At 40.0% G+C, this 14,888-nt stretch overlaps 1 protein-coding gene across 3 annotated transcripts; it reads right to left on the reverse strand.

Annotated features, from left to right (window-relative positions):
- Nucleotides 1-152: 152 nt before the first annotated feature.
- On the reverse strand, nucleotides 153-13,725 carry tmem39a (transmembrane protein 39A). Of its 3 annotated transcripts, none has more exons than XM_028015100.1 (9): nucleotides 13,427-13,725; nucleotides 9,329-9,491; nucleotides 7,123-7,342; nucleotides 6,942-7,025; nucleotides 6,677-6,831; nucleotides 5,123-5,480; nucleotides 4,813-5,000; nucleotides 4,597-4,717; nucleotides 153-2,570 (listed from the first exon to the last, which is right to left on the reverse strand). In XM_028015100.1, the coding sequence occupies exons 2-9, from the start codon at nucleotides 9,439-9,441 to the stop codon at nucleotides 2,331-2,333; spliced, it is 1,479 nt and encodes a 492-aa protein (XP_027870901.1). In that variant the 5' UTR covers nucleotides 9,442-9,491; nucleotides 13,427-13,725; the 3' UTR covers nucleotides 153-2,330. The 3 variants fall into 3 exon arrangements, with proteins under 3 accessions (XP_027870901.1, XP_027870900.1, XP_027870899.1); XM_028015099.1 differs by having other exon boundaries at nucleotides 7,123-7,345; nucleotides 13,570-13,723; XM_028015098.1 differs by having other exon boundaries at nucleotides 7,123-7,345; nucleotides 13,427-13,723.
- Between the last annotated feature and the right edge of the window lie 1,163 nt (nucleotides 13,726-14,888).

A 14,888-nucleotide genomic window follows, 5' to 3' on the forward strand; every position in this document is an offset into this window, starting at 1 on the left:
TCTCCTGGCGAGATAAAGTACTGCATGCATCCGCAAATTTTACCTTGTCAGCTCAATCTAGATTCAGATGAGGCTTTTCTAAAAGTCAAAGAAAACAACAACAAATATATACATATATGTCTTTATCTTCACACAGAAAAAAACTCAACTAGTTTGAACATAATTACTTTATTTCAGGTGTCAGAATATCCAGAAATGATTTGCAGAAGCTGAATATTGTCAAAAGCTGAGATATGAAGATTGAGGATCGGGTCCTATAACTTCACCATCGGTGACGCGCTGAATAAACAGGAATCTGAACCTGGATCCTGGGATTTGGTACACTGAAACCAAAACAGAACCCCCCTCCCCCAAGTCTTATTTTCAGTTTGAAACAATTGAGTCGCATTATCATTTTGTAAAATTTTATGTAAATTCATATAAGATCAAATACATTTCACAGCAATGGGATAAAAAAGGTCAACATGTAATCTGTCAACATACAGACTGATCGCTTTTTCTTTTTTCGACCTACTTTGGAGTTGCCAATTGGAAGGGAGTAAAGATAGAGCGTTGAAGTAAACTAAACAGATGCAGAACCTCAAACCCTTAAGCAATGTTACTCAGTTATGGGCGAGTGAAAAGACGGGAGAACCACAACATTCAAAACCAATATTTCAAATCACCGTACTCTTAAGGCTGGTTGGAATCAGCTACACAAACATGCAACCTCAACAGAACCATTTCGTTGGTGATATTTACTACATTCGTGTGAAAAATGTGAAACACATAAAGCACCGAAGAGCAAACCTAAGAAGAAAACTGGCACTTGTATTTTTCATTAAGTTTAACCGAAGATTCAGGAGTTTCATTTCTCTCAATGCTGAATCTAACGAAGGTGGTAGCGACGGATCTCAAACAGAAAAGGCAACAAAGAACATGAGGCTGCTCAATGAGTGAGACGAAACAAAAAGTGACCTTTGTTTGGAAACTTTGCATATAGGAACTGGAAATGCTAGAAGTGCATTTCCTGCCAGCTTTCACTTTGGCTTTCACCCCAACCCAACAGTAGCTTCTTCAGATCAGTGTGTGATGACAGCTTTTTCATGTTGCAGTGGAAACAGGCGCTGGGACAGCCAAGAACATCTCTTTATTCGCCACGTTCTCTTCATTTTCTCCACTCTAACCCAACAAAACAGCTAAACTGGACGTTTTACCGTTACAAGTTGCACCATCCTCCCATTTAATTCCCATTCAGGAATTAAAGTGTTGTGGAATCAATCTATGAAACAGAAACCTACACTGTCACAGAAAGTTGAATTTAGCAGGTCAAATTTAGGTCGGCCATCTGTCAGAGCTTTGAACTAAATAATGCACCTGTTGACGGTACGCTCTCCTAAACACCTCCACGTCGTGCGAGCGCTACGGTTTGGCCACAGGCGGCGCTGTAGCTGATGTGAAGAGAGGGGAAACAAACATTTAGCGCAGTTTAATCAAATTAGCTTTTTTGTAGACTTCTAGGGTCAGTTTGCCTCCAGTTGTACTTAGTTTGATATTACTGACAAAACTACTAAAAAAAAAATCTGCTTTAGAAATAGTTTGTCATTTTGAAATTTATATATTTTTGGGTATAGTCGGATAAAAAGTCACTCATGTTTGTATGGCTGAGTTATTCAAATAAAACATGAAAAAGCCAGTACAGCCCACATTACAGCTGCATACTTCAGCTTTATTTTGATTAAACTAAGGAATTTAGTTATGATCCCAAAACAAAACAAAATAAGTGACCTTTCCCATCCAACTCTGCCAATGAGAACATTTGGTACAAAATTACAAACTATTTTAAAAGCAGAATCTAAGGGTTGTCACAAATTGCAGCATTGATGCTGAAATGATCAAACCTGTTGCCTCCCAAAACACTGGCTGCCTGCAGAGAAAAGAGTCTGGGTTGAAGCAAATAATAATAACAAGAAGAAACAACAACAATCTGGATCTCAGGCACAAATCCTTCCTCTCATCTCGAGTTCCCCACTTTATTAACAGTTTAGGGCCACATCTGATGTGTGAGTGGCCGCTTGCACTTGAAGTATCTTTGGTGAAAGTCACCCCCAGGCATTCCCCGACTTCCCCGTCGTCTGGCAACAACGTAACAACATGCTATCGTCAGAGCAGTAATGCCCGGTGTAACACGAAATAGTATACAAAATAAAAATATTCTTTTAAATAGGCATATACAAACATCGCATTAAAAATAGAACCGTATCAAAAACACAGTTATTGAGTTCACAGTCTGCACCCCCTCCGGCCCACAGCTCCACATCCAGAGTTTGTAGGTGAGGTTTTGTTGTCCTTTACTGCGACTTGAGCCCCGAACTGTTGGCGGACAGAGGGTAGGAGTAGGCTTTGCCCAACACTATGCGATCTCGAAGAAGTTTAAAAAGCACGTAATAGTTGCAGAGCAGAATAAGGCCCAGGGACAGCGTGTGGTTCCAGCGCTCAGAGCGCAGCAGAGAGTATAACTGGTACAAAACCACGCTGGACTCGATCCCGATCAGCAGGTTTAAGATCCGCAATGGCTTATGAAACAGGAACTGCAAGGACACAGAGGAGAATTGAGAATAAAAATCACTTTGGGTTTACTGGGTCAAAATAACTGAGAGCTTAACAATTTCTGTTTCAAAATTAAGATGGGTATTTCATTAAACTGACATTTTGTGCTGCGTCTGCGCCTCTTGTATATTCACAGAAGTAATTATTGGTGAGGATAGGAGAATTTTTCTAGACTATGGTGTGTTCATGCATACCAGGCATAGATTTCTAAAAGCAATGAAGTGGTGACACTCTTCCTGCATGCTAGCTATCGCTTTCTGTTCTGGAACTACAAGATCAAGAGTGTGGAGTGTTTCAATATCTGAACTGCTTTGTCCCGACTAGGACGGCATTAAACTTCACGTTAGTGGAAAGTGCATCGGCTCAGAGGAAATAATAACTGTCAAATAAAACTGTTTTACAAGAGCCCTTCCAAAACAGCTAAAATAAAGCACAGCCCCGCTCTAATATGCTCACTTTGAATTATGTTGTGCATTTAGCCTTTAGTGCTACCTGCCGACCAGGGGTATTTTCTAACATTTGTGAACATTTCAGAGCCTGTGTGGGTGCAGGAAATTTTAGAAACAAATTAAAAATCTGATCTTGTGAAGTGAGTAGAACAAATGTTGTAATTCTCATTTTAATTGTTTGGCTGATTTGGAAATTCAGGGTAATTTACTAAATTTTTTATTAGATATTTCTGCTTTTTCTGTGTCTTTCAAAGACTATAAACCTCCCCCCCCAAAAGTTGCACATAAATTCAAATCCACCATCTGAGCAGGTTTCCTGTGGGTTTCCAGTGCATTAAAACCTCATTGGTAAAATTTTGAAAGAGGAAAGTATAGAAAGTGATATTTAAGTTACATTCAATTCACAATTATTGTAAAGACGCTCAGTTAATTTTTTCTTCTAAAATAAATTTTCTTTAAAAAAAAATATGAAGCTTAAAATGCAAGTATTTTTTTAACAAATCTAATCCGACCTACATTTATCTGTTTTGACTTTTACCTCCTGCTTTCTCACTACAATGTCTTTGACTTGTTAAAACGTTGTCATAGTTTCTGCTTGTCACATAAATAACGTGACATTGTCACACAACCTTTAGACATCAACTCATCAACATTGATGATGATAAATTGTTTTATTTTAGATGATCTTATTTTTTAAATACACTGTTTTTTCCCTTTTGATGTTAAGCAGGGCCATAATTCGAAGGCTGTGGTTCGTCATTGTGGGTGAAGTTTTATTTGTGTTTTATAATCTCTTTAATGTCAAAACTTCTTGTACTGAAGAAGTAGTTGACAGATCGCATGCACCATGTGCAGAGGCTACAGACCTTGCTGCGGCTCTATTCCCATTTGCTGAATATTTTTTGCCCCTTCTCTCTCCTTTATGTAAAATCAACTCAAACGTCCAGAAAACAAAACAAAAAACCTCGTACTGGACATACAGCACTGTTGAACGTATTCTTCCCTTTACAGATTTCTTCTACTTTTGCTCTTGACTCACACAGACAGAAGTTGTTGCACCAACGAAAGCAGAAGCTATCCACTTTCTTCAGTTCCCATCACAAATATTGGTAAATTGTAAAATCAGGCAGAAATTAAACATGTTTATGGCTCCATCCATCTATTTTCACACATTTGGCCTCCTTTCTCCAAATATGCAACACTTGAAAATAAGACATGCAATTAAACCGGCTTTACATATTCACCTTAGGGAAATTCATTTTTCTAAATACTCTATTATTAAAAAAGGGAACTGGTAAAATAAATTGGATTTTTAATTAACTTTTGCCTTCACTGATTACCTTACAGTTCAAAACTCATTGGGGGAAGTTCAAAAGTGCATGCATTCAGTTTTTTTGTGGTTATGTTCGTGTAAATAAAAGGCCCCATTTTCATCAGGATCAAATGCTGGCCGAATACAAATCTAAAAAGCACCAATCCTCACTTCCCCATTTCGGGTTTTTTTCCAAGAACACATGAATATGTAACTGGGTCCGACTAAACAAAATGAGATACTCACATAAAACCTTGAATGGGAAACATCAGAGGGAAGCGCAACATTATAGGATCCAACAGCTTTATATAGACATCGACTGTGTCGTACCAACACCCCCTGGGGCCAAACAGTGCTTTCTGACCACCTGAAAGACACCGACACCACACAAACCACAAACATCAGCTTCATTTGCCTCTGTGAGAATAACATTGTGTGTGTGTGTGTATGTTGGACACCTACACATGCTGAGGTGTGTTACTGTATGAACCGGGCTCCAGTTTCTGCCAGCGGCCCAGGTGAGCCGCCGAGCGATGGAGCAAGTCGCAGTAGCTGGGAGGCAGCAGTTGGCTCATCAGCATCACAAAGGCGTTGATCCACACCATAATCAGATGCTCACAAGACCAGCGCATGTCGTAGTACTGTGTACTCTGTTGGAAGGAAGGGAATGAGATTAGTTTTAACTTGGCCAAAAATGAAGGTACAGTTATTGAACAAATGGAGGGCTGGGTATGAACCGGATGAAAGGACTTCATGTCAAGAAAACACCAACCTTGACAAAGCAGAGAGGCAAGAAGGCTACATAGTAAGCACTGAACAGTGAGTTGAATAGCACTTCTTTGATCCGCCGGTTAAAGTCGCTTTTCAGCTCCTCCACCTCTGCTCGAATCAGCTCGGGCGTGTCCGAGTGTATGTGCTGCGGGCAGGTGTGAGTGGGCATGTGTGGGGGGCTGGAGAACTGTTCTCTGATGTTCTCCCGCAACAGGAAGAGGAAGTCGCGAGGTCGGAAGAGCTGGGACTCTGCGAGGTCGGCCTGCTGGTGTTCGGAGGGGTATTCGCAGTCAGATCCCGGCGCTTGGCTTTTCCCTCCTTCCTGATGGAAGCAGCAGAGTGGGACGTACACGCCGAATCTGAAGAGGACAGCGAGTGAAGCGAGAGGGGGAAACAGAGAAAGAAGGAGATTCACATTATGTGTAACGTGAACACATCATGCATCTTTAAAATGTTGAGAGACACCAAGGGAGAGCAAATTGCATTTTCTGGTTCCATTAGCACATTAAACGGAAAGAGTCCCTGGCATTATTGAACTGTTGTGGATAAGCAGATCAATTAGCAGCTTTGTAAATCTTTCCTTGTAAAGATTTCTGATGAAGATACATTTTTACTAGCAATGGCAATTTATCAGATGCAACTGTGAAAATATGTTTTGTTTTGCTTAGGTAAGTGCTTAAAGGACAGTAATGGGAAAAGCACTGAATAGAAATCTTGTTCCAAATAAACTAATCCAGTTCAGGCTTTACTGAAGTATTTTAGATTCTGGACTGAAGGTGATTAAGTGTAGACCTGTGTAATTAATCACGTAATGAGTTAAAACAAGCTGAATAATCTCCATTTACATGATTTATTATTTTCTCACCTCACTCTTTCTACCAAAACCTGGATGACAAAAGTCTTCAGTGTGGTGGTTTTGTCTCAACTAGACCTTTTTTTAAAGGACAAATTTATTTACTGATACTGCTTAATTAATTTTGTCGTTTCTGTTGCAATAACGAATTTTGAATGATTAGAATGTCTTACAGTTCCAGTGTCAAATGTTCATTAGAATTTAAATTCATTGATTTTTGAGAATGAGTTCCTGGATTATTATGCCATTACTATTGTCTGACTTCAAAACAACAGTATTATCATTTATCGCAATAACTTCTGGGACAATTTGTCATCCAGCAAATTTTGTTGTCACGACAGTCCTAATTCCACTGGTGGAGCTGAGAGTGGAAGTGTGTGGGAGTGGGGTGCTCTGTGAGGGGGAGCTTTGTGAAAATAGGCTCCATTTTGAATGAGCAAGCGTTTAGGCACAAGTGATTAAAGGATTCCTCAAACATGTAAGAAAGAATCAAAGCAACATTTGTATGTTTTTAGTCAGGGAGTAACATTATAAGATATTAGGCTCAAAAAAGTGGATTTTATATTATACCCTCCTTTAATAAACAGTCTGATGGCAGACTTTCTGACTTTACCTCCCAACAGTCAGTGTAGGTGTAAATGTCTGAAATTAAATATTAGACAAGCACAGTGCTCTAGACAGTGATCTGCTCTGAGGACTCACGGGTATCCCAGGAACAGAAGGTTAAGGACAGAGTGGTTCCTGCACAGGTTGACCAGCGTCCAGCAGAGCACCCAGCCGCACATGGTCAGCAGGCTGAGCCGGGCAGTAATAAGTACTATGTAGCGGAACAGGGACCCTCCACTGCTCTGAGACACCTGAAAAAAGAAAATAAAAGTGATCTAACAACTACTTTACAATGATCAAGGCACATTTTGCAACTTTTGGATTAGAGCGCCAGCCAGCTGTCTGAATGCAGTTTATTTACCTCTGACACAATGGTCCAAACAAGCCTCCTGGCTAACATAACAGTGATGAAGATAGCCAGGTGGTAGTCCATTAGATGAAAGTTCTACAAGGAGAACAGAGTTTGTTTTTCTACATTAGAAAAACATAAAAAACAACAACATTGTTCTACATTAACTGAACTAATGTCTATGTAATCTCACAAGTGAGGTAGAGGCAGCCGGGTGACTGTAGGGGTACCACCACACCGTCCTGTAGATGTTGATGTACTGGACAAATAAAGCAACCAACAGGTAGAGAAAGAGCAGGAACTCAAACAGGAAGCTGCTGTCCAACGGCAGCTCGGGGATCCGCGAGTGACGGACCGGCTCCGGAGTGATGAGAGTAGAAATAGGCGGAGCAGAAAGACCCACCGAGTTACTGCTTCTGAAAGAAGTCCAAGTAAACAGTGCATTTTACTGTAGTCAAATAACACCTTCACTAAATTGTAGAGACTAAAACTCCCCAAAACATTTAGTTAATTTAACTTCCTCACAAACAGTGAAATACAACAAATGAAATACTAGAAACATAAGCATGTGATTTAATAATCCTCACAGCTTCATAACAAAAAGTGAAAATGACCAAGTTCAACAAGTTTATTAATCAGTGTGCTAAAGTTTATTCATAACAAAAATCCACAATTTTTCTGTGTCAAATTTCTAGCCTTTGCCTGGACTTCTTTTTATGAGACTTGACAACAGAATCTTGACCGTGAACTTGCTTTAATAGCAGTGGGATCCTATTACCAGCAGGCTCCACAACACTGGAAAATGAAATGCTAAATTTGGTGTCAGATTTTCAATGTGGTGAGCTACTTCACTTCTTTTGTGACATTTTGACTGGTTTAGTTGGTCTGCTGTTACCTTGAAACCTACTGCACACCTTCTCATGAATACATTTAATATTTGAAACAAATCTGCAATTTCAGGAGGATCCTAAACATCCTAGAGACAGCAGAGTTTAACCTCATTCTGGTGTAAAGCGATCTTCATATCCAGGACCTCGAGGTCTGGCTCGATGCGTCTAAAAGTTCTGCAACTTTTAGATGCGCCACCGCTTCAACACAGTCGAGTCAAATAATGAGGTCATCGCCACGACTCTGGAAAATTTGACTGCATACAGGTGGTGATTCATCGATTTGATTCAGGTGTGTTGGACCAGGGGTGCAGCTAAAAGGCACCAGAGCTTGAGGCCTGGATGTGAAGACCCTTGGCCTACAAGTTCAGTTGACAACTTCTCCATCTGTCCTTGTAGTTGGACGGACGGAAAAAGCTCAGCCTTATTTATTTACAAACTGGGTAGGAACCACCACGAGGTTGTGACTAATTACTTCTCAAGAATAATGTTACCTGGTCGAACAAGTTCAACTGACACCACAATATTGAAAAGCGTGTCTGAACTGATCATTTGAAAGCTACATGTGTTAAAACTGACATAATCTGTAAAACGTACAAATTATATGAAAGTTACACAGGGTAAGACTAAACTCTGGAATAACAGAATGTTATTTCGCTTTTGAAATTTCTCCATTTGCATAACGGTGGACCTATTTTTGGTGGCCGACCAAAGCTGGTAACTGTGCAAAGGTTTGACAAGCAGAGCGTTTAAAACGGGGAAAGACAGAAGGAGCTTCCATTAAGAAGTCCTGATAGAGACACGACGATGTGGCGACCGTCCTGACACATCTGTGGTTGCTGAAACACTGACAACACATGCAAAGGTTCAAATGTGGAAGTTGCCACAGTGACGAGAAGAAGCTCATCATGCAGGGCCAGAGGGATTATTCAAAACCCATCCTCTTATCTGATTCGCAGTTAAAAGAAAACGATGCCAAGCTGTTGATTAAATATCAAATTTCAATGATTTTTTTGTAAACAGGGCCAAAACGTGTTGTATGACAGTTTTTTATATATAGTTCTTTATCAAAATCTGATTCACTGTTAGAGCTAGACATGGAAGCAGCTGGATAGTTTGGAAAATTACGTCACATAGCAACAAATGTTTGCCTTGGAAACAACATTTCAGATTTTTGCCACTAATCTACTTTATAACTACATTCACCAGGAGGAAAGTTGTAGTTTTTTATATTTTTTTACCTTTACAGTTGTAAGAATTTTTAATCAGAATTTAGTCAAACCAAAGACAGCTTGTTTATTTTTTCTTTAATAATCAATAAAATATTGTTAAAGCTCTTTAATTCATTTTCCTGCAAAAAAAAGTCCTTGTATCAACACAGCAAACACCACCTTGACACAGTTTGTGTTTTATGCCCTTTTCTCCACTTATTGACTATGTTGAGCTCCATGTTCTAAACAAAGTCCTGTTGCAGCAGCTCCAAGTGTCCTCAAAGCTGCATCTGTGCATTACCTGTTCCTGAGGCCCGTGCCATTGCTGACGCTGCCTCCGACCAGAGTCTGCAGGGACGGCAGAGAGGAGCGACTTAGCTGCTGTCTGCTGGGACCCCTGCGGCCTCCTGGCATGGTCGCCAGTTACCGTTCCTCTCAAAAACCCACCATGTACTTCAAGGTCACTGCAGGGTGTAACGAGGAAAACAAAAGGTTCAATTAAAAAAAAAAAAAAACGGGTAGGGGGAACGAAACAGATCATAAAAAAGCAACTGAAAACCAGCAAACCTGAAAGGTAAACAGTAATTAGCGTAAGGATGTGAGACATTAACTTTACAACCCATATGTAATAAGTACACGTTCGAGAAGTTAATTAAGTGAGAAAAAAATAAGCTGCACAGATGCTCCTGTTTGCCAGTGGGCGGGTTCCCAGTTGTTAATGCATTTATGTGTCATCACTGTAAAAACTAAATGTCCCCTTAATGGTGGTGAAAACGCCACCATGATTAAATCTGACAAGATTTTCTACAGAACTTTCTTACTTAACTTTGGGGACTGCCTGTAACTATTTTCACGTTCCTAAGCAAAAAATAAACATAGTAAATCTGCCACGCCATGGCAAGAGTTCAGGAAAAAATACTTAAGAGTATTTTGTGAAAGTGGATTGTGTTTTTTTGGGTTTTTTTGGCTTTGGATTGGGATGGAAACAAAAGATTTTTACTACAACATCCAGGTTGTAACCAGCATAAAGACATAGAGATTTATGTCAGATCTGTCCGAGTTTCAACTCAGCTTGGCAACGGAGCGGCGTAGATCTTACAGACCAAACAAAGCAGCTTTCTGCAGATGGAACTTCATTGAAACTCTGTTTGTTTCCCATGTCGCTACCGACACAACCTCATTCAAAGCCTCCCTTATTGCAACATCCCTGGTTTTTGTCAAATAATATCTCAATGACACAAACGGAGCGACCCCCAATTCTCAGCAGAAAAAAAAAAGCAGCCCTGCCTGGCTGAGCTCAAACTGGAAAACAACTGGCTAGAAGTGTTTGTAAAGTTAACTTTAAAAAAAAAAACTACTGGCAAATACAGGAGCAATTTACCTTCATTGTGTTACTATGTACTAAGTACTAAGTACTATGTGTCTGACACAGAAAAAAACAATGTAGTAAAAAACAAACAAAAAAAAAGCTTTTGGGTCAGACTTTATTACAGTAGGAAAGTTGCAGGTATAACTAGTAACCAGTAATGTGCTGCATTTATAGAGCAAGCAGGAAAACACATACAGTAAAATGTCTGACTGGAATATAGACAACAATTATGTGGGCACTTTAATACTTTTTGGAAAGTATGCAGGTTATTAAAATACTGCAAAGTTCAGAAGCTGCCTTAAATATTTTTCAGCCCCTTTGCAAAGTTGGCACCAAATGTGACACTTTATTAAAACAATGAACTGTGTATCCCTACATCCCAATTGATGGGGGACTTTTGCTTATCTTAATTAATTTTAAATTAAAAGTGTTTCTTCCAAACCAAATTTAAAAGCCCCAGCAAAGGCAAAATCAACTCGCATAATAAAAAAAAATAATTGACAGTCTCTATTAATGGCAACAAGATTTATATTATGTCCGTGTAAAAAAAAAAAAAAGAAGCAAAACAACAAAACTGTCTGATCTCTGAAATGCTACCCTAGTTGAAAAAACAAAAGTAAGTTTAGTGTATTAAAATAAATCCTCTTTACTCATATTTGTCTGAGTTCATGTAAATTGAATCTTAAAATATTTACTATTCACTAAGGATTTAAAACAAATCATTCATAACTTGTTTCTTCCTTTACTTTACCTCTTGACTATTTCCACTAAGTAGACTTGTAATGTCTCAAGCAACTGATCAAACCTGTGGCTGACAACAAGTGAAACATCACAAATTTAAGCTTCGGAAACGTAAGAAGAAAGCTGTTGACAACGCATCTACAAATACGTAAACATTATGGCAGCACCTCTTAATTAGGTCAAGTTATGAGTGGCAGATGTTGTTGTCCTGGTGCAAAGGTTATTTTTAACGGGAAAAGTAATCTACTGAAATGAATTGAAGTGTTATACAAGGGTTTTAATTAAATTAAATTGTGCTTCTTGTGTTTGAATGCCACTGTCTTGACTAGAAAACCACATGTGGTAGAAATCAGATTTTAAACTGTGGCGTTCACTTTGCCACAGAGCAACACAGAAAATCCTTTCTGCCTGTAACCATCAGGCTTTAAGACGCCCAAGTCTGAGTTACTTATAAAGTATATTCCATCGATCCATCTTAGATTACATGTAGCAGAACTAATAAGAACATTTTGCTGGTAATTTCCAGGTAAATCTCAGTATATGGTGGACAAATACTGGCGGCTGCCTTAGGTGAGTCCAAATTCCCTCTGAAGTCCCAACTTCAGTGTGAAATTCAAAACCTAGTAGGATCTGCCGAATTGTTTTCCTCGGCTGCTTCGGAGCAACGCAACACAGCAATGAATTCTTCTGCATTTTGTATTTTTAAACCCTGAGGCAACATGTTCACTGAGGAGGCTGTATAATATTCAGAGTGTGACCAAGACAAATAAATCTTTTCTTGCTCATTTAATCACACGATGTGCACAGTTAAGGTCTGCTTGTGCTGCAATAAATGATAGCTAATCATTTAAGCACCATGCACTCATGCACCATGATGCCTGTAATATGTGATGCCTGTAATATGTGATGCCTGTAATATGCGCTCAATGCAGCGCAAAGCATTTTAGAAGGCAGAGAGGCGGCGGTGGTCAAGTCATTAAGAAAATATAGGTGTCAGCCAGAACTTCCCACTTTTTTCAATAATAAGAAAAGGACAGAAATATTTTTAATTATTTTTCCCAGCAGCTTGAATAGACGAGTCTCCGGTCTGTTTGCTATGAGCTGAAAGCCAAACACTTTTTAATTACTTCTTCATCCATATCGAGGTGAAATTGTCAACAATAATCAATATCGTCGCACATTTTTCTAATACAGTGGAGCCCTAATCACTAAGTTCTACATACAAGGAGGCCATACCGGATTTTGATGTTGGACCTCTGACTTTCGCACTTGGGATTTTGTCACCTAGAAACTTTCTGTCAACGTTTCAAGTTTTGAGATGTCAACTTTAAAAAAAAACAACAGCAACACACTAGTTCCTTCAACCAGTTCCACTGTTTTTGTATAATTACACTTAAACTGTAGTAGCAGTGATATTTATTGAGGCAGTACTTTAAAAATAAAAGTTGGAGATCCGTTGTTTTCTGGTCGACAAAAACCAAGTGCTTAAAACAAGACATTTGAATCCCTATGTTAAAACAAGCTGTGAATACAAGCCCAACCAAAACATAATCTGTAAGACCCGATTTAATCGTCACATAAAAGGGGCTTCATTGTGAGTTTTCTGCATATTTTTGTCTTCTTCTCATCATGTATTTTAAATGTTATTATGTTAACTAATCAACCCGGTTTTCCTTGCCGTTGTCACACAAAGCAGAGGCTGACAGCATCCAGCCTCTGAGTGAACCACCATCTCCTCTATGCTGATGTACTTTATGAAACATTGTGGAGATGCTGATAATGGGGATGACGCGTAGCAGCAGCTTTAGGCTGTTTGAGCTGCATCTACAAACAGGAAACAGACGTTAGCATGCACGCAAACACACCACAAGGGACCCGAACTACAGCTGTAAGTCAAAAGTGAAAACAGGAACTGTTGACTACAGACATTAACTACAATGACTCGGTCTTTGTGTGCAACCGCGCGTCTCTCTTTTGGGCTTTCAAGTGGCTTTTGGAGACGATGACGTCCTGAACCGATGCACTTGTTGGACTCTGCTGTTTTCTTTCCTCGAAGGAACATTTTGCTGTGAGGCGTTTTATGGCCACCGACTTGCTAAGACATGCACTAAAAGCTGCTTGCGCGAATCATGCCACAAGGCAGCGTTGTCAATGTGTTCACCCCACGGAAAACTTGCGAGGACACTTTATAAAGCTTGCTTTGTACAAAGGCACACGCGTGAAGCTGCCAGCCCGCTGTTCAGCCTGTTGGAGTAAATGAGCAGCGTTTTAAAAGCTAGGTCTACTCACACAACATCGACAACATGCGGAGGGCTGAGCTGAGCCGAGCGAGGATGCATCAGTCAGTTGTGTGACGAGTCCAGGCAGCAACGGGCATTTCTCCACCTCCCAGCTTCAACATCCAACACTATGCGGGCGTGGCGACGACTTACAACGGCAACGGCGACGCTGGGGGGTCGCTCTCCCCTCCTCTGGAAACATAAAACGGCTCTGAAAGTTAGTGCTGGGCTGGAGGAGCAACAGTGTGAGTGCGCTGCACAGAGACCGACGTGGCAAAGCAGCACCGCCTCGGCTCCCGTCGTCATCCAAACGCGACTCCGAAGAGCTACCCGCTGCGTGGTGACTGGGGCGAGAGCCTCGGCCGGTTCTTTTCCGGGATCCGAATCACTTGGCTCAGCTCACCTGGAAAAGTGAATTCTTTCCGCTAGAGATGTTCACTTAGTTTTGCTCCTTGATTTGCAACTAAAACCAGCTTTGATGTTTATTGAGAATATGTCAGTTCACAAAGGTAGCTCACCATATGTTTGTTATAAAAAAAAAAAACAGATTTTTTTTTGGGCTCTAGTGTCCCTGATATGAAAGTAGGCTGACAGGAAAGGGGGAAGACATGCGGCAAATATCGTCGGGTCCGGGAGTCGAACCCGCGACGGCCGCGTCGAGGACTCAAAGCCGCCAAACATGGGTCGCGCTGTCCCCTACGTCACCACGGCACGCCCATGACCTTATATTTTTTATAAGTTTTTTTTTTAATACTATAGGTTATTATTTCAAAAAATAACCTATAGTATAAAACACAATACACTTACTGTATGTGGTACTTGTTTATGTTGTCTGTTAAAGACCTATATCCCTAATGAGGGCCAAAGCCAGTTCCTAATGTTGCAGATCTCATTAAGGAATAGGAGCTTACCAGTTCCGATTTGCATCTTTGGCAGTATTCTTTAAATTAGAAGCACTGAGCTGTGCAACATTATGTAAGCATGCTCCTTTAGTGTTTGTATTCCACATTTCAGGCAGTGTAGGTACTGCTATTGATGGCACACACCAGACATAACACTTTCTGTAATGCAGGTGTGTCAAACTCATGTTCATTTTGGGCCAAATCGAGGTCACAAATATTCTCAAAGGGCCGTTGCAGAATGTTATTGATAAAACTACCACATTAATAAACTGTTAAAACATTAACAAATGCATTATGTTGGTATTTGTTAAAATTAAATCGTACTGAGCATCTTTTGATATATTTGGCACTACACAGACAAAAACTGCTTTGATTTGGCTGATAAAATAGCATTTCTGTGTGAGGCTGTTTCCTTTAAAGACCTATTTCCTATTTTATGAGGGCCACATAAAAAAAAAATAAATAAAATTACAGGCCAATTTGGGCCCCGGGCCTTGAGCTTAACACATATACTCTAATGCATGCCCTGACCCCCTAACTGTAAAATCCAACATAAATGTTGTTAGATTA

The sequence above is a fragment of the Xiphophorus couchianus genome, chromosome 4 (assembly GCF_001444195.1).
Source record: "Xiphophorus couchianus chromosome 4, X_couchianus-1.0, whole genome shotgun sequence".
In the NCBI taxonomy this organism is placed as follows: Eukaryota; Metazoa; Chordata; class Actinopteri; order Cyprinodontiformes; family Poeciliidae; genus Xiphophorus; species Xiphophorus couchianus.